This window comes from Mugil cephalus, chromosome 16 (assembly GCF_022458985.1).
Source record: "Mugil cephalus isolate CIBA_MC_2020 chromosome 16, CIBA_Mcephalus_1.1, whole genome shotgun sequence".
Lineage (NCBI taxonomy): Eukaryota > Metazoa > Chordata > Actinopteri > Mugiliformes > Mugilidae > Mugil > Mugil cephalus.
Window position 1 is genome coordinate 15,827,186 of NC_061785.1, and position 23,461 is coordinate 15,850,646.

A 23,461-nucleotide genomic window follows, 5' to 3' on the forward strand; every position below is an offset into this window, starting at 1 on the left:
ACGAGTGTTTGCGCACAAAATTGGACATGTGACCCCATCTTGTACAAGGTGAGGCGGGGGGTCACCTGAGGTGCTGGAAAAGACGCGTCAGGTCACAGGAGGCCGACGGACTGGTATCAGATCCAGCGTGTTCGGCACACGCGGAAAGATTAATCGCGTTGGACCCCAGGTGTTGATGGGTAGTTAATATCGATGCTCGAAGGAATAAATCAATTATTTGCACACCCTTTCACTAAAATAAACATGCAGCTTAAACTGTTTCACTAAAAGACATTCTAATTTAAAATGCGCATTTGACATTTAAGTGTTTTCACGAGCTGAAGCCTCGTGGGAGTCGATTCTAAACCTCCAGTCAAACTGAAGCAGGGTTCTGGACTTTTCTCCAAGTTCTCCTTCTGCAGGGCTACGTTTTATTTTATTTTATTTATTTATTTTAATATCCACATTATCTCGATTTATGCACAGGAGGAACCACGCTGACTCTACATGCATGGTGTGTTTTGTTTGGGGCTGCAGTCTAGTGATTACGCAAGCAGTAGAACAAGTGCAGACGTTACTTAGACATGTACCACCCACCTAGACCCGATCAGGCATCCCCACCCCATAGCAACTTCACTCTTTGATGCAGCCTGACACAGGCACACACACGCACACGGTTTAGGAACAACTCAAAAGAACACGAAAAACAACCAGAAGGCCCATTCGCCCGCTCTCTGACACGGTTTTGGAGACACAAAGGAGACCTGCACAATATTAGGAAGGTGGTCATAATGTTATGCCCGATCGGTGTATATACAAGGCAAATAATGCTTCTTCGATTTTTTTTCATTTTTATTTGTATTACAAATAGACTATAACAAAATATATAACAAAAATAATGCGCGCCATGTAGAGATGTATTTAGATGAACGTACGCACATTCTGCGCTTCGTGCGCTCGATTAATCATTTCTTAAAAAAAATAAAAAATAGTGTTAAAATGTTGCATCTGTGAATGACCTACGAGATTTATCAGTGATTGAATTCTTTAATTTGATTTCCTCTTTTTTTGGCTCGCGTCATTAATATATTTCCTATCTTGGGGAGAAAATAGCACCGAGGGTCTTTATCGCTGACCTCAAGTATTTTCTTAATCAAAACACATGTGGATTAGAGCACTGGGGCCCTGGGTGGAGGGGGCGCTGCTGCAGATAACGACCAGTGTGGTGCTGCAGATAAACACTCGGGACATACAAAATGTTCAGTGCATTTACTATTTCTAATAAAGTGAAATGAGATTTTATACATTAGAGTTTGATGCTATTTGGAAATTTGTAGATTTAATACAAATTTAACCGCTTTATATATAACTAACTTTAACTATACATATTTCTGTATATTGTCGACAACGTACGGTGTTTCGCACATAATATTTTTTTTACCTCTTCACATAAAAATGATCGTGATAATGTGGTTTATTCTTTGAGTGATAAAATGTAAATCTTTTCCAAACTTATAACTAGTGTGTATATATAGGATTTTTTTTTTATCTTTTTTTTTTTTTTTTTTTTAAGAATGTCTGAAAAAAATATTATTCAAACTTTGTGGACAACAGTGTATAATTATCCATATAGATCTGGATTGTTACACTGTTTATTCGGAGTTTCCAAGGCTGAAATACTGACGCACAATCTTAACAATAAAATGACACCGAGTACAGTCTCTGGTCTATCGGCGACAAAGCAGTGGCGTTAATAAATAAGCAATAAGTCATTATTTCTACACGAGCAAAGAAGCAAAGAAACTAAGTGAAGCTTCAGCTCAGGAATTTTGGATTCAGTTATTGTCCTGGAAGGTCTGAAAGACAAGTTAAATGGACCCAAATGGAGTAAATAATTAAACTTAAATGACATTAGCAGGTGGGAAACGAACAATTCCAACTGCTCACATAGATCATACTGAACTCCTTCTGTGAGGAAATGTCCGTATCTGATCTTCTCCGACAACAGTTTCTGAATTATTATTATTATTATTATTATTATTATTATTATTATTTAGGAAATATTTCTTAAACCAATCAATTCAGCTTTTGTTAAAGTGAGCGGGGTAGACCTTGTCATTTTTCCCCTAGAAATTGAAGGAACTGCAAGAATTTTCCCCACTTCGACAAAGTATTTTCCTCTAGAAAAACATCAGCCAGAGCTTTCTGACTCTGCGTTTCTTCCAACTGTCCATATTAAATGCGCAAATGCATTTAGTGGACTTGGCTCATATATTTACTTCACTGAAAATTTCATTTTTAAAATATTGTTTTAAGTCTGAAAGACAATCTAGCCATTAAAAAAATGCATCTGTATTCCAGAATGTTCTGGAGAAGTCTTTAGTTTATCTGAGGCGCATCATCTACAGCCTATCACAGGCCTTTTCTCTAGGGCGGGGGGTTGGTGTGGGATGTTTAAATAGACTGTGGGCCTGTTGAAGAAACATTCAGCTTCTTCTTTCAAGCCTGAACAAAGCAATAATCAGCAGCCATGGTTGAGTGGACCGAGCAGGAGCGCAGCATCATCAACGGCATCTTTGCCAACCTTGACTATGAAGACATCGGCTCCAAGGCTCTGTGCAGGTACGGAAACAGTCTGCCTCAGGATGCTGCTTCCATCCTTCCTCCGGTGGCTCGACGCCAACTCACCTGTCTCTCCTCTTCTCCCCTAGGTGCCTGATCGTTTACCCCTGGACCCAGAGGTACTTCGGCGCCTTCGGCAACCTCTACAACGCCGAGGCCATTAAGACCAACCCCATGATCGCCGCCCACGGTGTCAAGATCCTGCACGGTCTGGACAGGGCTGTGAAGAACATGGACGACATCAAGGCCGTCTACTCCGAGCTGAGTGTCCTGCACTCCGAGAAGCTGCACGTCGACCCCGACAACTTCAGGGTAACGTGTTACCAAAACTTGCACCTTTAAAGCAGCGATGGCAAACGCACCACCGGTGTTACTGTAAAATATTAAAGGTAACGTTTGTTCCTTTTGCTCACCCCACAGCTGCTGGCTGACTGCCTCACCATCGTCATTGCCGCCAAGATGGGTCCCGCTTTCAACGCAGACACTCAGGCCGCCTTCCAGAAGTTCTTGGCCGTGGTGGTGTCCGCTCTCGGAAGGCAGTACCACTAAACTGCAGCCTCCACGCCAGAAGGAGATCTGTTAACACGTGTAACGTGTCTCCTCAATAAAAAAACAAAACAAAACAAAAAAACTGACGCAACGTTTGCTGTTTAATTCATTTATCTTCTGCTCTTTTTGTTTGCGTTGTGCGTAATAACGCACAGCTGTACATTAGATGCGGGGTTTGGTTATAGCTGAGGAGTATGTGAAGGCGAAATAACCAACAGAGAGACTTAACAGAGTTTGTTATATCCTGTGTAGTGACAACTAATTACATAATGCTTATTGATTTCATTGTGCTGTGGTGTCAGCTGATGAAAAAGAAAAAGGATTTAACTCGTGAGGTTCTGTGTTTTTCCCCCCCGATTGACGCTGAAACCATCACTCAACTTCAGACCATCTGCAGCTGCAGCTCAGATGCAGATAAGGACTCTAAGTTCCAAAGAAAACAGCTGAGACTCGAGAGAACAGCACAAACCCTGACCTAATTTAGACCGAAAAAAAACATGGCCCAGGAACTCTAAAACATGATATTCCCTGTAAAGATTAATGCTACAATTTGTAGAACCAATCAAAATGGAGACTCCCAAACTATAAAATAACTGTGTAGTAGACAAAAATGTTAAAAAACCTGACCTATGTTTCATACTTTAGATGCACTGAAATGGTTACTTGGCCTCATGTAGTTAAACGTTATTTAACTTTAATATTTATTTTCATCGATTGTAATATTGTTCTGCAAAAAAGGAGAGAGAAACAAACAAAGTTTTAGATGAGGTGCATCCAAGCTTTTACTTACAAGTACAAAGAGAACGCACTTTTTCAAAGACTTTTTGTCCCCGCCCTGGCAAACCGGCAGATCTCGCATGAGATTACTTCTCTACATTGACCATCACCTCCAGGAAAGTTGCTGCAGCTACTCGTTGCATCCGACAGGTGGCAATATTTCAATGCCTTCGCAGAACTTTGAAGCTCTTTTCTCTAATTTATTATTAGTAATAACATCTATTTATACTTAGGTTAAAAATATATGCTGGAAGGAACGTATATCTCAGAATTAATTTAAATGTATTATCTTTTACAACATGAATATGGTTTGGTAAAGTAACTCAAACCTTTGTAAGTGTAAAATTGAACAAGGAATATAAGCAAAATGTGGTCTGGAATTACAACTGAATTAAGTAGGAAGTGAGTAAAATAAGTAAAAATATTAACATATTAATCCTTATTCACTGTTTCAGCATTATACACCAAAAATCTGGAAATCTATTATTTAAGCACAGAGGGAAAAATCTGTATTCATATTCCATATCCACCAATTTATCCAATTTATGTTCAAGCATTCAAGGTTGTTTTTTTGTTTGTTTGTTTTTGTTTTCTGTTTTTTTTTGTTTGTTTTTTGTATTTTGTTTTTTTTTGAATGAGGTCCAGTCATAAAAAATAGAAACTAGACCTAAAAAAATATATATATATGTAATAAATCTGACAAATAATAATAATATCTGAACAATCTTAATTTAAACTGTGCAATTTAAATTGAAGTTTTTTATTAAAGTAAATATTAATATAAAATGTGTATGAAAGTATGTAGAGGATCTGTTTCAGCACCAGGGACAGCGCTTCATTCACCAGCACTGTGTTCCAGTACAAGTGACCGATCCCTGTTTAATACTAAATGACCAATGAGGGTGAATGACCTGTACAGCTGCAAATAAAGAACACATTAGATGATTATACAATAATAAATCAACGTGCTTGTCTCATCGGGAGCAAAGCAGGGTCGCCTTCAGTGCAAGCAGATAATATGAGTTTAGCAAGTTTAGCAATCCTCACACAAGGGACGAGGAAACCAATGGAAAAACAGGGAATAGCAATCAAGCATCACTGAGAAAAAACAAGCAAACTGACAGCGGACAAAAGGATAGGAAGTGAGACGCAGGTGAAACTAAATACCAAATAATCCAGGATAAAACAAGGAGCAAAAACGAAAGATACAAGTGCAAGGAACCTTTCAAAGTAACACTGGAGGTAACAACACCAAACAAAAGAAATGTGCAAAATAAATCAAGATGAATGTTTAACACATCTTTACTGTGCCTGATTAAAACGTTTCAAATCTGAAGTGGCTTCATATAAGCCCTGTGGTTACAAGCTGCATTTATGTTCTACAGTATCAACATGTTGAAAGTTCCTGTGATTTATGGTAAGCATTTTATTAAATCTCGTGACCTCTTTTCTATATCTGGAGTTTTAAAGTTACATCTTTTGTTTTGTTTTGGTTTTTAGCTTGATTTGCTTTAAAGTTAAAGAAAAAAAAAAGTTAAAGCCCGCTTTTATTTTCATATCTCATTGACCCGATTCACAGGTGAATCCCAGCGTATGTTTAAGCTTTTGTCCTGTGTAGCTGCAGGACTCCTGAGCCTCGGAGCAGTTGGTGAAGTCCTCTGTGGGACATGCTCCTAATGAGACGATGGACGGTGCAACCTGGTGGTGTCAGATTGACGGTCAATGGTATCAGGTCTTTCATCCCCCAGGAACTGCATATCCCAATGCTAAAGATCGACCAGGGTGCCGTTGTCTATCCTACAGTATATGTTTGATGTAGTATCTGTTTAATTTCTAATAATATGGGTTTCTGGGATTATTGAGGATCTCTGCTGATTTCATATCACCTTTATCAGGAGATGAGGTTTGCATAGTTGTGGAATAGAACCACAGATACACAAATAAGCACACAGATGTACAACTAAACAAACTTTTATTTTATTTGAGTTATTTTTACTCAGATAATTGTTACCTGATTCAATCTTACATGTAGACATTACTTAAAATAATTCTCTGTTGCAAGTTGAATTTAGAGCTTGATGCAAGTCCGCCATTTTACCAAATGGTGGCGCTGTTGCTTTACATATAAAGCTCCCTGAAGCGCGGTATTTCATTGTGTGGAATCATGAGTTGTTTGTCTAATGTTTGATTAACATATGTAATACAGACACACAAAATACTTAGATTTTTTTTATTTTATTTTATTTCTTTTGTATTTATCAATATTATGGGGGTTTATAGTCCATATGAGATTTGGAATTGCAATAAATGACTGACTGTTAATTTAAAATGTCTTCTCAGGTATGAAAATAAAAGTTTTAGCACAATTTGCAACCAGGTGGTGTAACGCATGCAACGTCACAGGTCTGGTCCCTTAAGACGTTACCCGCCAATAAAACGACACAAAAATGGACCAAGCTAATTGCACTTTTTTTATTATTACAAACCATTACATCATAACAGCAATTACACATGCATAAATATAGAATAATATGTCGTCATAAATGTTCAGTGCACTCCCTAGAAACGATGGCTCAGTGTCTCATCTGTATTTCTCAGCCAGCACAGCTGCGAACGCTGACAGGAACTTGTCCATTGCGGCGTGTACTACCGGTGTGAAGTCTTCGCCCATATAACAGGCCAGGGTCACAAGCATACAGTGTGAAAACAGCTGTAGGGGAAGAAGAAGAAGAAAAAAAGAAGTTATAAGGAAAGAAATATGCGAATATAGAGAGGGAGGATATTATATGAAGACAAGGGAAGATTTTGACTAGATTAAACAAACTAGTTTGTGTGGTCTGGAGAAGTTGGGAAACTGTAACTTAGCACAGAGGAGACTGGTTTTATAATACAGGAATATAAAACGCCAATCAAAGTTATACAGTGTCTGTGACCTTGTCAAAATCATTTCTTGTTCCCTGTTTTGGATGGCTCACAGGAACTCCTGCCACCTGCTGGTGTGAAGAGTTACACCGATCAGCCACAACATTAAAACCACTGACAGGAGAAGTGAATGATGTTGATCATCTTGTGACAATTCAGTGTTGTGCTGGGTGACTTTTGGACCTGGCATTCGTGTGGATGTCTCTTAGACATGTACCACCCACCTAGACCAGACCAGACCAGGCACCCCCACTCATAGCAATGACACTCCTTGGTGGCAGTGGTCCTAAGCCTGATCAGTGTATATACACGGCAAACAATGCTTATTTATTTTTTTGTAGGTTCCAGGTTGACTGTACTCTTTGCAGTGTGCTCATTGTTTATTCATTCATGTACTTTATGGCTGTTTTTTTCTACAAATCAAATATGTTGATGATGCATCATGCACTGTGGGCCATGTACAGATTTTCCGTCCAGTGAAATGCTTTCATGAGTTTTCATGCCTTCGGCTGTTGGCTCAGGTGTTCTGTAACGGATGGTCTCTGCCCATGATATTAACAATCAGAGCATACTGGGCTCTGATTGGCTGCCTCCTTAGCTGTGTTTTCACAGGAAGCAAATAGCACTGAGCTATCCATTACATCTGAACTTTAACAGGAAATATCAAGAAATCGTTTTCAAAAAATAAATACATGAAACCCTGAATGTAGAAAATGTGCTCATCTCTTATCATTAATCGTGTTTACTATAAGCAAGGAAACTATGAATGTGGAAAATGTGCACTGTGTAATTTTTAGTTTAGTACAGGCACCTTGAAGTTGGTGGGGTCTATCCGGAGCTGGTAGGCGTGAAAGGTTTGCAGAGGAGCCAGGGCGACGGTCAGCTGGTCGATGTGCTTGCCTCCCTCCACGATGGCCAGGACAATCTTCTTCCCGTGAGAGAGCAGGTGCGGGGAGCCAGGACTGATGTCTAGATGGGAAAAGTATGTCTTGGTGCCAGGATATGAGGCGAACATCCTGTGGGAGACGGGAAGCAAGAAACGGGGAGACGAATTGGAACGAGTCCAGACTACGGTTCCAGGGAGGCTCATTTTGTCACAGTTTGCTCGTCCTCCTCATACTCGCATCTGAATCTTTGGCTACACTTTGACGAATCAGCATCAGCGTTAATGTTGGTTTAATTACATGCTTTTCATTGTGCCACCGTTTTCCAAAACCTTATAGCGATCAAATTTGGAATTGAGATTAACTTCTTGATTAAAGACTAATCAATGAATTCATCAGTGGCAGTTGTCAGCTGGAACCTAGATCTTCATTCACGAACGTTAATGAACACACAGCAACCCACAAATACACTGTAACCGTCTAGGCTAGACAGTATGAGTGTGAACCTACCTATTGAGCGCATCTGACCCAATCTCTTCAGCCGCAGGAGTCAGCCTATCCCATATTTCATTAATTAGCGTCTTCTCCCTATTTGACAGCATTGCAGCCTTTCGGACTGAATAACAGAGTGAGCTGAATATCCAGAGTCTCTTTTCAGCAGAGGTCAGAGCTTCACCATGGGCGACAAAGACGCGACTTAGTCAACCATTTTATCCCCAACATGAACGCCGTGAATGCTGAAAGGACCGAGGGGTAGAAAAAGGATGAAAGAACAATTCCTGCCGTTGGAGAGAAAATGTGGTGCAATGGTTCAGGTCTCGGGCAGATGTGTTGTTTCCCTCCTCTGGGTTATCAGACAGCAGCCAGGGCAGGGTGGGGGCTCCGTGCAACGGCACTATCTACTGCTTTACATGCGTCACAGTGAGCATTGCTACCCGTGTCGTCAATGTGGCCGACCTCAAAGCACAGCCTGTGTGGGGGTTTCCAAACATGGAAACCTTGTTACACATAGATTTGCTATTCATAGGCCACTTCAGATGCAGTACATGCACAAGGGCTTCATGCTCTAAGTTCACATATGAATACCTACATGAATAACAACATTCAAAACATGGAGGGGGCAGATAAAGTATCTCAGCTGCTGCTATCTGCGGCTCCACACGTCACTGCTGGTCAAGGAACTGCGAGCGAGCGTGGAAGACGATCAGCATTGACTGCATAGCCTGTATGTTGTTAGATTTAACAGCTTCTCGCCAGTGTTAAGCTAATCGGGGGCAACGCTGTTTAAAATGACTGCTAATGTGAATCAGCACCAAGTACTGAGAGTGGCAAATGAGCAAAGAAACACGGTGTAGGTCTATTACTTCTTATCTGCTGGATGTTGCATTGTTCACACCTTTCAGCTATCGGCCCAGATGCAGGCTCTGAAAGAAGAACACAAGAATACTACAGGACACATGACGTACAACAGTCAGGCATAACATCATGACTGCCTTCCTAATATTGTCTAGGTCTCCCTTGTGCCTCCAAAACAGTTGTGACTCAACAGAGAATGGACACGGTCATTCAGAGAGTGTCCTGCGAAGGCTGTGGGTCAGGCTTGTTCTAGTGCACACCACAGATACTTGATCAGTTTGGGTTCTAGTGAATTTGGAGGCCAGGTAAACACCTTGTGCTGTTTTTCATGTTTTTTAACTTGTGCCTCCAGTCGGTGTTGTGCCTGTGTCAGACTGCATCCTGCTTGGGGTGGCTGCTGCCATCTACAAGCGTCATTGCTATGGGGCGGAGGTGCCTGGTTTGGTCTAGATGGGTGGTAGGTGTCTGAGTGACATCCGCACGAATGCCAGGTCCAAACGTCTCTCAGCAGAACACTGAATTGTCACAAGACGGTCAATGTTATGTCAGCGTTTTTTAATGTCGTGGCTGATTGGTGTATACCTCATTTTTCAGTTGAAATCCTCGCGAGAAGTATTGGAACAACAAGGAGCAACTGCAGTTATCTGTTAGATGAAGGGCTGCAATCCACAGGCTTGCAACTTGTCAGCAAAATAACCAACTGCAGTTTCAATTCTCTGACAACAGAATGAAGTAAAAGGGAAACTAGTTGCTCACCCTTGAAATTAGCTTTGGGCAGTTATCTGCTTTCAAAAGTTTGTGATTCAGCTATAACTTTAGTTTTAGTCTGGGCCTGCACATAACAGCTGAGTGACATTCCTTGGGACTCTGGAGGGGGGACTATTTAGATACACTGACTCATCAAAGACGCAGTAATGACTTCCTCATTTGGACTAACAAACTTCTAGACAGGCTTCCTAAAGTCCCCAGGGAACACTGTTACCGTTATGTCTTTTCTGTCTCCTGCCCTAGCTGATTACCCTCAAAGCGTTTTTTTTTTTTTTTAGCTCCAAGCAGCTACTCATTGCAATCAGTTTCTACAAAAGCAAAGTAGTTCTCTGTATGTCCTGGATGTAATTGCAACTCCTACTTGGTGTGCAATGCGACAAAGAGCTAGAAGCGTCACAGTTAATAGACTTTAGACAACTGCCGTAGGGGGGCGGCGTGCGAGCAGATGTTTGTGGGCTTCTGAGATAAGACGAAATGCACCTTCATTGATCCACTGTAGGGGAAAGTCATTGTGACACAGTAGCAGCACAGAGAGGAAAAAGTGGAAAAAGAGTGGAAATTCTCCACACCTATACAACAAAAGTAGTGTACCACCAAGAGAGGAACAGGACCCTTTGAGTCTAAAACCTGGTAGGGAGACTGACCAACGTGTAATGAATTTAAACATGGTAAATGATGGGCAAACAGATCACTGGACAGATGACTGATGCTGAAATGTGATTCCGACAAAGTGACGAAAGGGATGGAGTAGCAGAAGTTGCACGATCTGACTTCAGATTAATAGAAACGGGACATGTGTGAGTGTCTCAACATGAGTCTAGACACAGAATAATCTAAAACCAAAATACACATATGAACGAAACAAAAAAGAATGACTGAATCTCAGCGCAAGCACATCACCGCTCCTTTCTTTAAGAGTGACACGCTAGCTCGGAGACAGTGCTCTCAGCTCAGGCCCCTTTGTCAGAAACCTTGCCAGCACATTTCCTTAGCAGGCCTCCAGCTGGGGGAGGCCACCTTTAAAGTGCTGCAATGCAACTGAACTGGCAGCAAGAGAAAACGTAGTCTCGCGCCAACACTTTGGTGCACCTGCTCCACACGCACGATTAAACTTTCCCACCGGTGCTTAAAGGCACAAGAGTTTCAGCACAATTAATAACAGTAATTTTTCAAAAGAGCATTAATATGTATCTTTTAAATTAAGCAGTGAGGCATCACTTTTCACAATTCTCTCTTTTTAATTACACTTTTACAGTGAAAATGTGTCTCCAGGCTAATCTGAGCTGGTGGTTTAGCTTCTAAATCTACCGTGCCGACATGAAAGTAGCGCGTTCAGCGTTCAGCTCACTAATGGAAAGACGTGTATTTTTTCCTATATTCGCTATTTAAAAGTCAAATGTCAAAGGTCAAAGAGGCTTTTAAGGCAGGTGCAGTACACAGTGAGATGAGCATGCTCATGCTCCTCCAGGACCATGGAGCTACATATTTTTAGCGATACAACGTGAAATCGGAGAAACTTCTATTCAGCATCACTGAAACATCCGTTAATATAAAACATGTGGCCTACATAGATATCCAACTGTTACTCCACCAGCTGTACATTTGCTGGATATTTTATATTATTTATATGATGACTGGCTCATCGACAAGGGACTGAGTGAAAATGATCCGGGTGGAGAGAGGTGCTTCATGTTAAGGAGCGTAATATGTACTGTAAATTATATTATCATTGTTTTACAGTGTTAAAAATAAGTCTTGTGATAAATATGACTAATAAAACCAGTTTTGTGTGTATTTCTGAACCAATGGCTGCTGAATGAGCAGTTACTGTCATTTTTGCTGGTAGATGTATCGCTCACTCAAACACGTTTAGTTGTGTCAAACGTGCATTACATTGTAATTCCTCGAAGATACATGGTACGTTGCGCTGGGACACATCCTCTGTGATGTTTCTGAAGATGTTTCCACATCGTATAGCCTCACTCGGGCGACCCAGCCATTGCTGATCAGACCCTGCCTCGTGTCCCGGCAGCACTGGCCCACGGATCACTCCCCTTGATCCAAAGCCATCTGGAACTCTTCTGTGCAGCCTCCATTGTGGACTTGTTGGCTTTCCTTTTTCGCACTTTTTCCGAGTGGAGTAGACCTCGCACAATTAGGATCCAACAAAGCCTCTACGCTCCACTTCAATGGGCCTTCCTGCCTCTATTCTGGCACTGATCCGCTACCTCTCAGCACTCAAAGGGAACTGCCAGCAATATAAGGAGCACCTTCTTTGAATACGACATACGAGTGAACCACCTATATTTTATGTTCTAACTTTAATTAGAATTCATTCTTCCGACACCCAGTAACACCTGGTCGACTTGTACAGATCGCACTGAGCTCAAAGCTGCATGCAGTGTTATATCAAATATGACGGCTGCATTGTTGCAGTGACTGAATGTTGTGGTGAGCGGTGCTGAGAGACAGTGGTCAGATGAGACCGTGCAGATGGGCTGCTTGGTGGGCGAGGACGGTAAGAAGATCCGAGCGGTGGGGGGGTTACGGTACAAGATACCGGCCCTGCAGGGACTGTCGCAATAAATCTTCAGCACCGAGAATGATCCTTTGCCCTCAGACATATACGGTTGGATTTTTTTTGTACCAAATGTATCTAACCAATTTTATTCTGAGAAAAACACCCAGCAGCCGTGTTTGTTCATGTGCTGCTGGTTAGTAGCCTACCACACGCGAGCAAACATAAAGCAAAACCCACGTATTTCTTAATAAACGGAGAAAATCGGATGATTTGTTGACATCAGCAGGTTTGTCCCTGTGTTGTCTTATGACTGGTGGTCCCTGACATGTTCGCCCTCCTTAACACCAGCAGGTCTGGGAAGCTTAAAAGCAGATTACCACCCCTGAGGTTCTGAGATATCTTTCAGTATGTGTAAATCCTGACATGTTTTACATATGGTGAATATGCTACAATAACTGGCTCCAAATCCTCAAATATGAAGATTTACTACCTCGTCCTTGTAATCACTTGAAATGCACGCACAAGGCAGTGTCACTATGGTAACTGTGATGAGCATTTCTTACTTTTTTTTTTTTTTGCACACCAAATTAAAATGAAAGATGCTGTTGTAAACCTGTCCTGGAGTGAGTCTAAGTTTTGTGGAATTATTTAACCCTGGGTTTTATTGTCTCTGGTGGGGCAGATGATGTACTGGATGACCAGTATCCCACAATGAAATCTCCCCTGTGCTTCCAGTTCAGTCGGTTTGACACGAATGAATGAACTGACGCTCGCTTGCCCATTTTATTCTACATAAATTTATTTAGGATTTTCACACAGACCAAGAGCCTGCCTTTTACCTGACTTCATTCTTTCTTTCTCTGTGATGACCATCCTAGCCTTCTCAGTGCCCATATTCTGACTATTAGGACTATTTTCTTATGCCAGAGGTCCAGAACGTTGGTGATTGAGAGGCTGGTTTGAGTCTTTTTTGTCCATATCTGTTTGTTTTTTTGTTTGATACGTGAGTTTTGACGTGTTCACGGGTATGCCACCTGGATGGGGTGGAGGGTGGGGTTCTCAACTTTGCTTAACTTATGATGTGAATGTTTTTGATGTGGGAAAATGCTAAAATTTATTTAGGATTTCCTGAGCCCTGACTGGCATATAATTTGTTTAAATCTTCATAATTTCTCTGCCAATAACAGCTGGGTTTTTTTTGCTATGTTTTCTCAGATACTGACACATAGGTGAGTGACCTGTATCAAACTATTGTGTCACACAGCTATCATTTGGTTTAAAAAAATATATAGAAAGGAAATTGCATTTAATTGCGAACAATAAGTGCAAAACCAACTTAAAGATGTGAAGGGGGCTGGACAAAATGGTCTAGACACGCCTACGGTAAAATCTGATAATTAGAGCAGCGTGTGGTACAGTAGCTAAGAGGTTGTGCTTTAACGCTTGTAGTTGTTCGATGTCTCCATTGGGTGGCGCTGTGGGGTCGCCCGGCGCCGAGGCAGTGCGCGTGTGTGTGCGGGTTCTTCTGTCGGCGTCCCGTCATCCAGCTGTAGGGTGGGCGGGCCGGTGAGACACCACCAAAACCGAAACTCCTGTCCAGGGACGACACGGGGACAACTTATGAAGTGAGCGGCGGCGGCGTTTCACCGGTGGAGCCGTCGGAGCAGCGCGGGGCTGCACGAGCTCAGTTTGAAGGTAGGAGGGGGGGGGGGGGGGGGGGGGGGGGGGGACGCCGCGGACGCAGGGGCTCGTCACCCCCGGCTGTCAGAACAGTGGACGCCTCGCCGTTTGAAAACGGGGCTACCGGTGCACTGCTGGCTTTTCGACGGGGGCTGCATCACCCGGGGGTGGGTGGTGCGGGTCTGTGTGGTGTCTCCCCGAGCTCGCAGCTCGGACCCGCGGGTGACAGTGTGAAGCCATTGTCACGCAACTACAGCTGCTAGTGCAGTTTTACACATCTGGGCTGCCTTCCAAGCCTTTCACATTAACGCGTTCTGGCTTCCTCTTGCTGGTTTTGGGAGTCAAATAGATTCTTAGGAAGGAGCAAGTGAGTGTGGATGTGTGTGTGAGGTTTGTGAGGCTGTGTTACACTCTCTCACAAGCAACAAAAGGACTTCTTCACTTTTTTTTTTGTCCTCCCCATGATTCATCCAACTCATCTGGCTGTTGCTGTAAGGCAAAAAAAAAAAAAAACAAAAAAAAACATGGTTGTCCTCATCAATATGCATCTAATGAGGTTTGTGAGACAATGAGGTAGAGCCCGTGTTACACTCTGCAGTGTTGTAGTAAATCAAGTCAGAGTTGCACACACATACACACACTGTGACACTCACAGGTTTCAGGAGTGATAAATCGATTTCTAAGTGCTGCAGGCCCTGCTGCCGGTGAAGATGAAGAAGGGGGGGGGGCTGTTTGAGTTGCTGGCCGCCCAGAAATCCCGCAGACACAATTAAACTACTGACCCGAGTCATCGAGGATTTGCTCTGCCTTCCTGTTTGGACGGACGGTAGGAAGCAGACCTCGGGGCCAGATGGCAGGAGCACACACCTGGAGCAGCCGTTGCTGACTTCCTGGTCGGGGAGGCCGGATTAGTTGGCCAGGGTTTGAACCCGTGACCCAAGAGAGCACGAAGACGAGGAGGTTAATGGAGCGTGGCGAAAAGAAATCAGTGAAGATGGATATCTCTGCTCTCTCTTCCGCACGCGCGCACGCCTCTCTCTTCAGAGCGGCGAGGATCTCTTCAGACTATCTGCAAATTAAATTCCTGACTTTACCGCACTTAGAGCTTAGACTTACGTTTGGTTTTGAGTCGAACAGACTGTGATCTAACCGTACAGAGTGTTCTTACTTCGACAGGGAAAGTCAGTCCGTACAAATAACATTTGTAAAACCATCAATATTTGTAGCAACTTTGGAAAATCTTAATTTTCTTTCAGCATGTAAATTGTTAATAGTTTTAAGTGCTTTTATTTTGATAGATGTGTTGCTTAAATAATAATAAGCTAGGTGTGGAGTTTCCTGGAGTTTTTATTATATCCAAAAACAATATAAAGTTTTCTATCCTTAAATCAATGCCACCACAGCCTATGTAAAGAAATGCCTCACATAATTCATTCAAATAAAAAGTTATTTATATATAACTGAAAAAAAGGAAACAAGCCATTAAATAGATCCACGCCTAGCTAAAAATTAATCTTAGTTTCAGTCTGAACACAGCTCTAAACAGGAAGCTGACAGCATCCTGAAAGGTGTTTCATATGGTGCGAGCTGCTGCCTCACCCACACATCCTACACATAGTGAAATGTCAGGCTTAGATACAGTGGCAGTTTACAGGTGTCCTTATATCTCTTAGTATCTCGCCTTGCGCACAGAGACCGACGGTGCTGAGGCGTGTTTGAACAGGCTGGATGGAGAAACGGCGGTGACAATAGGAGGTTTATTTCTGGGCCGCTGATCTCAGGAGTGAAATGCACCTTCGTGTTTATACGGAGCCCTCCGCCGGATGCATCGGGGTGGAAAACTGGTTTGCTTTTACAGCAGCCCTAGAGCATTTTCACAATGCATTTTTCATGGCAGTTTTCCCATAAGTGGATCTTGCCTTGTGCCTGCAAGCTGTGTTGTTTATCTTTCACTTGTTTTATGCCGCTACTTGTTAGTAGACAATTAGTTCTTTCACACGGGATATGCAAGTCAAAAAAACTTACTGGAACCTTACTGGAGCCTTTTGATTTCAACAGGAAACAATACATATAAGTCAGGCTCAAATAACTCCTTTTCAGCCATATTATTGGTACTGGTGCCATACGACCATTTGCCATCTTCTGAGAGCATTTAGGCTTTTGAATAGCTTCTTTTTTTTTAGTTGATCAAGTTGATTTCGGGCTTTTGATGACGCGCACCTACACAGTTATGGGGCGTAGGCACAGGACTAGCACCGATGTGGCAACAAGTAACCATGGAATGTTTTTAAAATTCAGCAAGTTGTAGCAATGATGAGGGAAAAAGTTTTCACAACGCAAACTGGGTGGGTACCAAAATGAAGTAATCTCAACTTTGGGGCAAGAACCAATGGGAGTGACTGATACAGTCGATTGGTACAAAATGCCAGCGAAGAGTTCCCCAAACAAGAACACACTGTCCATGACTATGACATCACGTCGTCAGCCGGAGGCAAAACAGAGGGAAGCTTGAGGAGAACACTGTCACTGTCAACCACAAAAATATCGTCTTGCTGTGTATTCTCGTTCCAAAACTCACAAAGAACACTAAATTGAAGTTTAATCGCATACCAGCCACTTCCAGTCGCAGACGACTTTGGTTGAATGCAATTGAAAGAGAAGATTGAAGTGAGACAATCATCAACAACTCTCTGTTTGCAGCACACACTTGATATCAGGTACAATTAATATGTAATGTATCATCAGTCTCTGCCTGAATAATGTCATAAGTTAGACTAAATTGTGACTGAAATTATGTTAAGTTAATCATTATTTGGGAAAGTCTTGTTACGTGTTAATGCTAATGTTAACCGCTAGCTAACTCAACATTAGTTGTGTGTTTCAGGGGTGTCCAAGTTGCATTTGCTACGTTACCCTCCACAGTGGATCTGTCTAACAATTTTTATGCCTTCACTTTTTCTTTCGTGTAGATGCTCGGTTTCTCAGTTAGGTCCGTGCAAATGTCTGGCCGTTGCATGGTGGGCAGTCTTGTCCATCCAATGAGTGAGAGTATACAGGTCGATGAATGAAGTCCCATCAGTCAGAGTCAAATTTTTAAAATAACACAGTCTCGGGGAGTGAGTGTATCAGTATATTCTCTAAAATATGTGTTTTCCCCATCCTTTCTTGCCAAAACAGTCCGTTGAAATATGGTAACTGGGGTTTACAAGCTAGCATGTTTGAAAAGTTTTGCCTCCAGCTAAGCCCCGCCCCTCAAAATAAGTCACAGTCAGTACGTTTTCCTGCATTTGAAGACAACAAATTATTGCCTTAATCTGACTCTAACTCAACAACTGCTTCACATGCGTGTGTAAATGTGTGTGTGCATGCTCCACCACCGCTGGCATATGACCCTGGAACAGTAAACATCCAAGAAAGCTGGTCGCAGAAGAAGAAGGAAAACAGAGCTGGTTGAAGAACCGCCTGAGGGATAGCGCGCACATTACGATTAAAAAAGCTGTACTATTGTCCGTCTTGTAATGTCTGTTGCATGAACAACTCCAGTTGTTAATTATATGACGTAATAGGTCAACTTGACAGGGGGCCGTATTAACACGCTGAAAAGACACTTATCGCCACCTAGTGTAGAGGAGTAGGAGGACATGTTCCTATCAGTTATTTGATTTTCTCCATTGCATGTGAACTGGGGCCGCATTCAGAAAGTCTAATTTCAAGCATAGTGTAAACGCACTGACTGTTGACAACCTGTGAAGGGTTTATCCACCATGCTGATAGTAGGATTGGAGCGCAGGGTTAACTCAGATGTTGCAGTTCAGTATTTTCTACTTGTTTTCGCTCTGAAACTTTGATGGGGGGAAAATATAAGAAGTTTTCCCATAAAATCAGAACCTGGAACATCCACTAGCAACCAGCTGCCATGCTGTGTTCATAGCAGAAGAGCAACATGCCGCAATACCTTTTCAACTGAAGCCAAACACTTGTCATCAGGTGATAGGCGTGACTCGCATCAAAGTTAGGCAAGATTTAGTACTTAACACTCTAATGATGGGCTGATGAATCATATGGGTTTGTTTCACTTTGAAAGATGACAATATCCAACAATTATTTTTTTTTTAACTTTTGTTGGTCTTGCGAACACAGAATCAGCTATGAAGCAATAAATAACTCCTAATAGGTAGACAGGATCCTTTAGCATCTGCAGATGTCTGCTTTCACATGGCTGTCAGTGGAAGATATTCAGACTTTCAGCTGCCAGGTCTGTACGCCCAGATTTACAGGTTTATCTTTCAAAGTGAGGTCACGCACTTTTGCTATTGTAGTTGATGTTGAGTCGACGTGTTACCCTATGTCAACCCGAAAGACCAAATGATAAAAATGTGAGCTGAGCCCCAGCGATCTGGACAGGGATTTCTCTAATCCTTTATCCATGCTTGTGTTTCTTCAAATGTTTTCTGTCTCTGTGTCATGCTCGCTGCTTTTTTTTTTTCCTTCTCTCATTTCCCGCACAAGCTGTATCAAAACCAGAACAGCCTTATCAGATTCACCTGTTCTGCCAGATCGCTCATCGAAATAGTCACAGGTGATAGAGAAAAAAACAAAACAAAACACATTAACAATACTTGTCTTGATAACTGCTCTCCAGTGTGACAGAAATCTGCATGTCTAGATACATTGAGCCTCTTCGCAACGCCCACTTTGATTTGCTATACATCATTGATGTCTTGGTTTTTCCAGTGTTTCCATGTGGGCAGATGTTGGGATTGTAGGTGCATTAAATGAAACAGAAAGTCGCTGTACATCAGACAGGTTGTGCAGGGCAAAATGGAAGGATCAGTGACACTACATTAGGAATACAGTATGGACATATGGGTCATGGAAAGTTCAGGAGTGGATTACAGTAATATGGGATGGATGTTGGTGATGAATGACGGGCAGATGTCCTGTCATGCAGTCAAACTTTGGGCTGCATGAAAAGGTTTCCTGACTTGTCTTTGAAGAGCTGCATGCTGCTTCTGAACATGTCAGCTGATACTGGAGGTGTTCGCTATTAAATATTACAGAGTGACAGTTAATAGCTGAACAGTAAACCCACCATAGACACGAAGAAGTTTTATTGTCAGTAGCTGTTACTATTACATTTTCGCAAAATAAAAGTGATATTTCTGAAATTTCGTTAAAGTGAATTGCGCTTTGTCCGTGTTTCCATTGAAAGGTGTTTTACAAATGAGCTGTAACTATACAGTAAAGTGCATTATACATTAAAGTCTCGTCTCGCGAGACTTTAAATTTGAGGAACATGAACTTCAAATGAACTGGTCACATGACCCCCTGCGTCATCTCCGGTGATCCCGGTGATCCCGGTGGTGGGGAAATGCGAAATAAGATGCACTTTTGCGATGCACTTTTATTATCAGTACGTCTGGAAAACCACCTCACGAGAGCGTAAAAATGTTTCAGCGATATATGAGAGGTTTCTAGAAATGTAGCCGTTTCTGTTTTTATTGCGATATTTATGTTTTGTGCATTTCTGGGATTAACGGAAACGCTGCAAGCGTCGGGTGAAAGATAACGAAATACAGTTTGGCAGCTCTTTGGTTCAGGAGCAATAAAAATACAAACTATAGCTGTACTACACACAATAAAATACAATATGTATAAAACACACAGTAGCATACAAATGAATGTGATTGGCGAGGGGAAAAAATAGCATCATTTTAAAACAGTAGTGCAGAAATAATGTCAGTATGAATTTCTTTCACTGTGTGAACACTCAGTGGGAACAGATCGTCTTTATCTTGGGATGAATGTAACACTGTCTGTCAAAAAGGAATTTTAATCTGACCGTTTTGTGGCGTATTTTGGACTCCAGTGGCTTCTTCAGTGTCCGTTTCGGTGACAGCGCTGTCCCCGGGCCAGAGTTTCTCCTGAGAGGCTTCAGACTTCTATGTGGAGATCCTGAATAACTCCTCTCTGTTTCTTTGAAACCACAATTAGGACCTCCGTTTTTTTCCCCCCCTCTAAATATTCTTTTCAGGGCCAATTCTCTGTCCCCCCGCTATCTTACCCTAATGTGGCATCTGTGGGCAATTACCATTAACTTTTCATACAAGGCCAGCCAACAGAGGAAGCTGTTGTATTGGCGCTCGCAGCATGGATCTGCTGGCTGTGCGGAGGGCCGGCAGGAAGGAGGGACGGTGGGAGGGATGGATGGCTGCTGAGGAGGACTATTCATGTCTCCAGGCGAGGCCACACTTGACGAGACGCTTATTGTGACGGTGACCTTCCTGTCAGCGCGCGGCCAACACAAAACGGCTTCATGTGAGGGTCAGCGGAGTCGCTCTCTTTGTCTCTCGTGTTGCCTGTCAAACCTTCACTCTGTTTCTGTGTCTGTTGCTCTTTATTGTGTTGTTTATCACAACAGTGACGGTTTCAGTGGATTGGGGTTTGACGACTTACATTACACGAATGCCAGTATTTAACACAACAATAGACAAGTGACAGGATTTACAGCAAAACAGCTTAACAGAGTCCAAAACCTAAGAGTTAATTGTAATGTATTTCCAGCCTCTAATATGTAATTAATGCTGGAAATTCCTTTTATCGATGTTGACAATACTTTTATCTTGGTTATATTTGCTGCTTCAAACGAGTGATTTCTTGGATGATATTTTGATATAATAATAATAATACTAATGTGTTTTTATGCTAAATACTCCACTCAACGCCCAGATGTTTAGAACATTGTTTCCCTATGACTCATTGGACCACCGTGTTCCTAATGCTACAGATGTGGTCAACATGTGGACGACCTACGGTTATCCATACTCCAGATTTTTTTTTGATTTTTTTTTTTTACTAGCTTTAATTTGAGTGTGTTGTAGTCAAGTGTGTAATGCATTGTACTTGGAACAGTAGATTAGTAATGCTTATTGGAGCAGCCGTCTCCAGATGGGTCAACATAAACTTCAGCAGTGACACACTCCTGTTTTCGAGCACTGTGTCTGTCCTCTTGTATGGCTAACCAGAGTGTTCCACATCCCATCCATAAACGTGTCCTTGCTTGGTGAATTAAAACCTGTTTAATTATGCAGACACAACTCTCGAGTCTTATCTATTAGCGACTCCAACGTAAATTAGAATTCCTCTTAAAGCCTCTCAGGACGTCGGAAACTTAATGGCACTTTGGCCTCAATCACTTAACGTGGAGAGTTAACAATGAAATCCCGCAGCAAAGTTGTGTGGAAGCAAAGTTTTCATTTTAATTACCTTCAAATACTGTTTCGAGCCAATACCGAGGAAAAGAGAAACACAAAAGAATCGACTGTGAAGTAAAAACATGTGTGTACTTGCTTTCTTTTAATTCCTCTAAATCACATTTATTGGAATGGATTAGTGTTCTAACTAACTAGTAACTAAAAGTGAAAGTGAATAATACTTAAAAGTTTGGTACACAATATTTTGGATAGTGCTCAATGTTGGCACTGAGAACAGGTGATAGTTGTAATATATTATCACTTGTCCACCTCAAGAGAGGACACCAGGTGAACTGGTCCCTGTTGTGTGTCGTGGCAAAATGGGAGCGAATGAACCCAAGCGCAGGACTCAGATGTTCAGGCTCAACAGAAGTTTTAATAACAAAAGATCTTGAGCAGAAAGTCTAATTACTTTTTGTTTTACCTTTTCAAACAGTTCAATATTTCTATTTTTTCTGCCGTCTAAGCGTGCGATAATGTCTAGTTCGCGTAGTTACATTTATGGGGAGGCGCACATCAGGCGTCATCATGGCGTTAGTGCCTGCCTAGTGTCTGGGCTGTCACCCTAGCTACGCCGTCAAATTGACGCAGAAGCTAATTTTGTTAGCTCGCGTCATCTTAGCTCATTAGCAAGCTAAAATGGGGCTTCTTTATGCTAAGCTAACCTGAATGAGTGATCCGTTACATTGCATAAAGTTTACAATAATTATGATATTAAAGCCTGGAAAAGCTGTTCAGATTTCAATTACAATAAGGAAAATCTGATGGGACACTAAACAACTTGAACACGACTGATGTAGGCAATTAAATGCTACACATTGTGCTACAGTGACCACACACAGCAAAGATACAAGCATCTCAAGCTAATGCAGGTGACCCGGTGTTTTGTAGTAGATCATATTCAAACTGAAGAATCTGTGCTGGATGTGTAAGTAAAGAGTTTCGTGCCTCCCATGCGCTGCCGAGTGTCTGATCACCGGCTGTAAAGCGACGTGAAATGGAACACCAACGCTCTCCCGAGGCTACTGCTGATTACTCCGTGCTTCTCTGTTTTCTCTTCCGTCTCTTTAACTCCTCATTCCTGATTCTCTTCGTTTCTGTTTAGTTCATGCTTCTTCTTTCGTCAGCTCCAGGCTCATAACAGACCCAAGTTTGAGCGGCGAACCCGACTTCCTTTCTTCTGAAACAACTCTACACTCCTCTGTACCTGGCACTGGAGCTGAAAACCAACTCTTTTTGGCAGCTGAATATTCAATGGGGTATTGGAACATTTCTTTGGGATGGATGGCAGCGCTGGCTTAACAGACTCTTACTTGGGCATTTTTGTGTCCTTCACGTAAAAATCCAGTGGGCAAAAATATACATATTTCATTGTGTTTTTGTGTGTAAGTAACCCTCCCTTTCCTTCGATAACTCATACTGCTTGTGTTGCACCTGCAGTGGCCAAAACTCAGTAGAATTAAAGATTCCCTTTTATTCACCAAAACTAAACTGACCCCGTGAGTCAGAGGCAGGAACCGGTAAACCGATGCAGATGTTTGGCACAGCACACGGACGGACACGAAACTTGCGCGTCAGTATACTGTGCAAATGTCACAAATGCCATATACGTATGTGTGAGGGCTGAAGTTTGTTTCTTCCACGTGAACACTGTCACTCTGTTTACTCTCTCTTGTTGCAGTTTCCTTCTGTGTTTCTTTTGGCTCCTCTTTCTCTTCGGGTCCTTTCATCTCCTCCCAACATGACATGAAGTTCCCTTTCAGCCCTTTTTTCCACCTCCTTCCATCTGCTGTTGTATTTTTCTTTCTGCCTTGATACATGCCAGGTTCTCTCTTCTTACAAGAGAAATTGCGTGTGGCTTGCGGTCGCAGCGTTATCGTGTGCACGCCCCTGCAGACCTTTCCTAACCATACTCAGTGCACGAAGGGGAAGGTTTTCAATGTCGCCACGTGCGATAAGCGACGCTAATTTTATAGACAGCCGGCTCACTTTTTTTGCCTCACACGTCTTGCTGTCTTCCTGTGCAGACAGCTTTGTAAGAAACGTGTGGGTGTGACGTGAAATGCGCTGGGTTGAGGTTTGAATATGTCAGTGTAGGTGCCGTTCCTGCTCGCGAGCCTCAGAAAACTGCTTCCCCACGGGCTACACGT

At 42.3% G+C, this 23,461-nt stretch overlaps 3 protein-coding genes across 6 annotated transcripts in view; 2 read left to right on the top strand and 1 right to left on the bottom strand.

Moving 5' to 3' along the window:
• Positions 1 to 2,429: 2,429 nt before the first annotated feature.
• LOC125022822 (hemoglobin subunit beta) lies at positions 2,430 to 3,232 on the top strand. Its single transcript, XM_047609767.1, has 3 exons — positions 2,430 to 2,601; positions 2,691 to 2,913; positions 3,022 to 3,232. The coding sequence occupies exons 1-3, from the start codon at positions 2,510 to 2,512 to the stop codon at positions 3,148 to 3,150; spliced, it is 444 nt and encodes a 147-aa protein (XP_047465723.1). The 5' UTR covers positions 2,430 to 2,509; the 3' UTR covers positions 3,151 to 3,232.
• Positions 3,233 to 6,385: 3,153 nt separating this feature from the next.
• On the bottom strand, positions 6,386 to 8,781 carry zgc:163057 (Hemoglobin subunit alpha-D-like). The gene is made up of 3 exons (XM_047609768.1): positions 8,244 to 8,781; positions 7,661 to 7,865; positions 6,386 to 6,637 (listed from the first exon to the last, which is right to left on the bottom strand). The coding sequence occupies exons 1-3, from the start codon at positions 8,333 to 8,335 to the stop codon at positions 6,509 to 6,511; spliced, it is 426 nt and encodes a 141-aa protein (XP_047465724.1). The 5' UTR covers positions 8,336 to 8,781; the 3' UTR covers positions 6,386 to 6,508.
• A 5,078-nt stretch (positions 8,782 to 13,859) lies between these two features.
• Positions 13,860 to 23,461, top strand: part of rhbdf1b (rhomboid 5 homolog 1b (Drosophila)) — a 34,456-nt gene continuing 24,854 nt past the window's right edge. For 2 of the 4 annotated variants that reach the window (XM_047609878.1, XM_047609879.1), the window contains exon 1: positions 13,860 to 14,073. The gene's annotated coding sequence lies outside the window, so the exon portion shown is untranslated. The remainder of the gene's footprint in view (positions 14,074 to 23,461) is intronic. The other 2 variants (XM_047609880.1, XM_047609881.1) reach the window with 1 other exon arrangement.

What these genes read in the sequence shown, in the direction of transcription:
- LOC125022822 (XM_047609767.1), top strand. Translation starts at nt 2,510, where the DNA reads ATGGTTGAGTGGACCGAGCAGGAGCGCAGCATCATCAACGGCATCTTT. An exon ending in GGCTCCAAGGCTCTGTGCAG is followed by an intron (nt 2,602 to 2,690) that starts GTACGGAAACAG and finishes CTTCTCCCCTAG; the next exon opens with GTGCCTGATCGTTTACCCCT. An exon ending in TCGACCCCGACAACTTCAGG is followed by an intron (nt 2,914 to 3,021) that starts GTAACGTGTTAC and finishes CTCACCCCACAG; the next exon opens with CTGCTGGCTGACTGCCTCAC.
- zgc:163057 (XM_047609768.1), bottom strand. Translation starts at nt 8,335, where the DNA reads ATGCTGTCAAATAGGGAGAAGACGCTAATTAATGAAATATGGGATAGG. An exon ending in GGGTCAGATGCGCTCAATAG is followed by an intron (nt 7,866 to 8,243) that starts GTAGGTTCACAC and finishes CGTCTCCCACAG; the next exon opens with GATGTTCGCCTCATATCCTG. An exon ending in TAGACCCCACCAACTTCAAG is followed by an intron (nt 6,638 to 7,660) that starts GTGCCTGTACTA and finishes CTTCCCCTACAG; the next exon opens with CTGTTTTCACACTGTATGCT.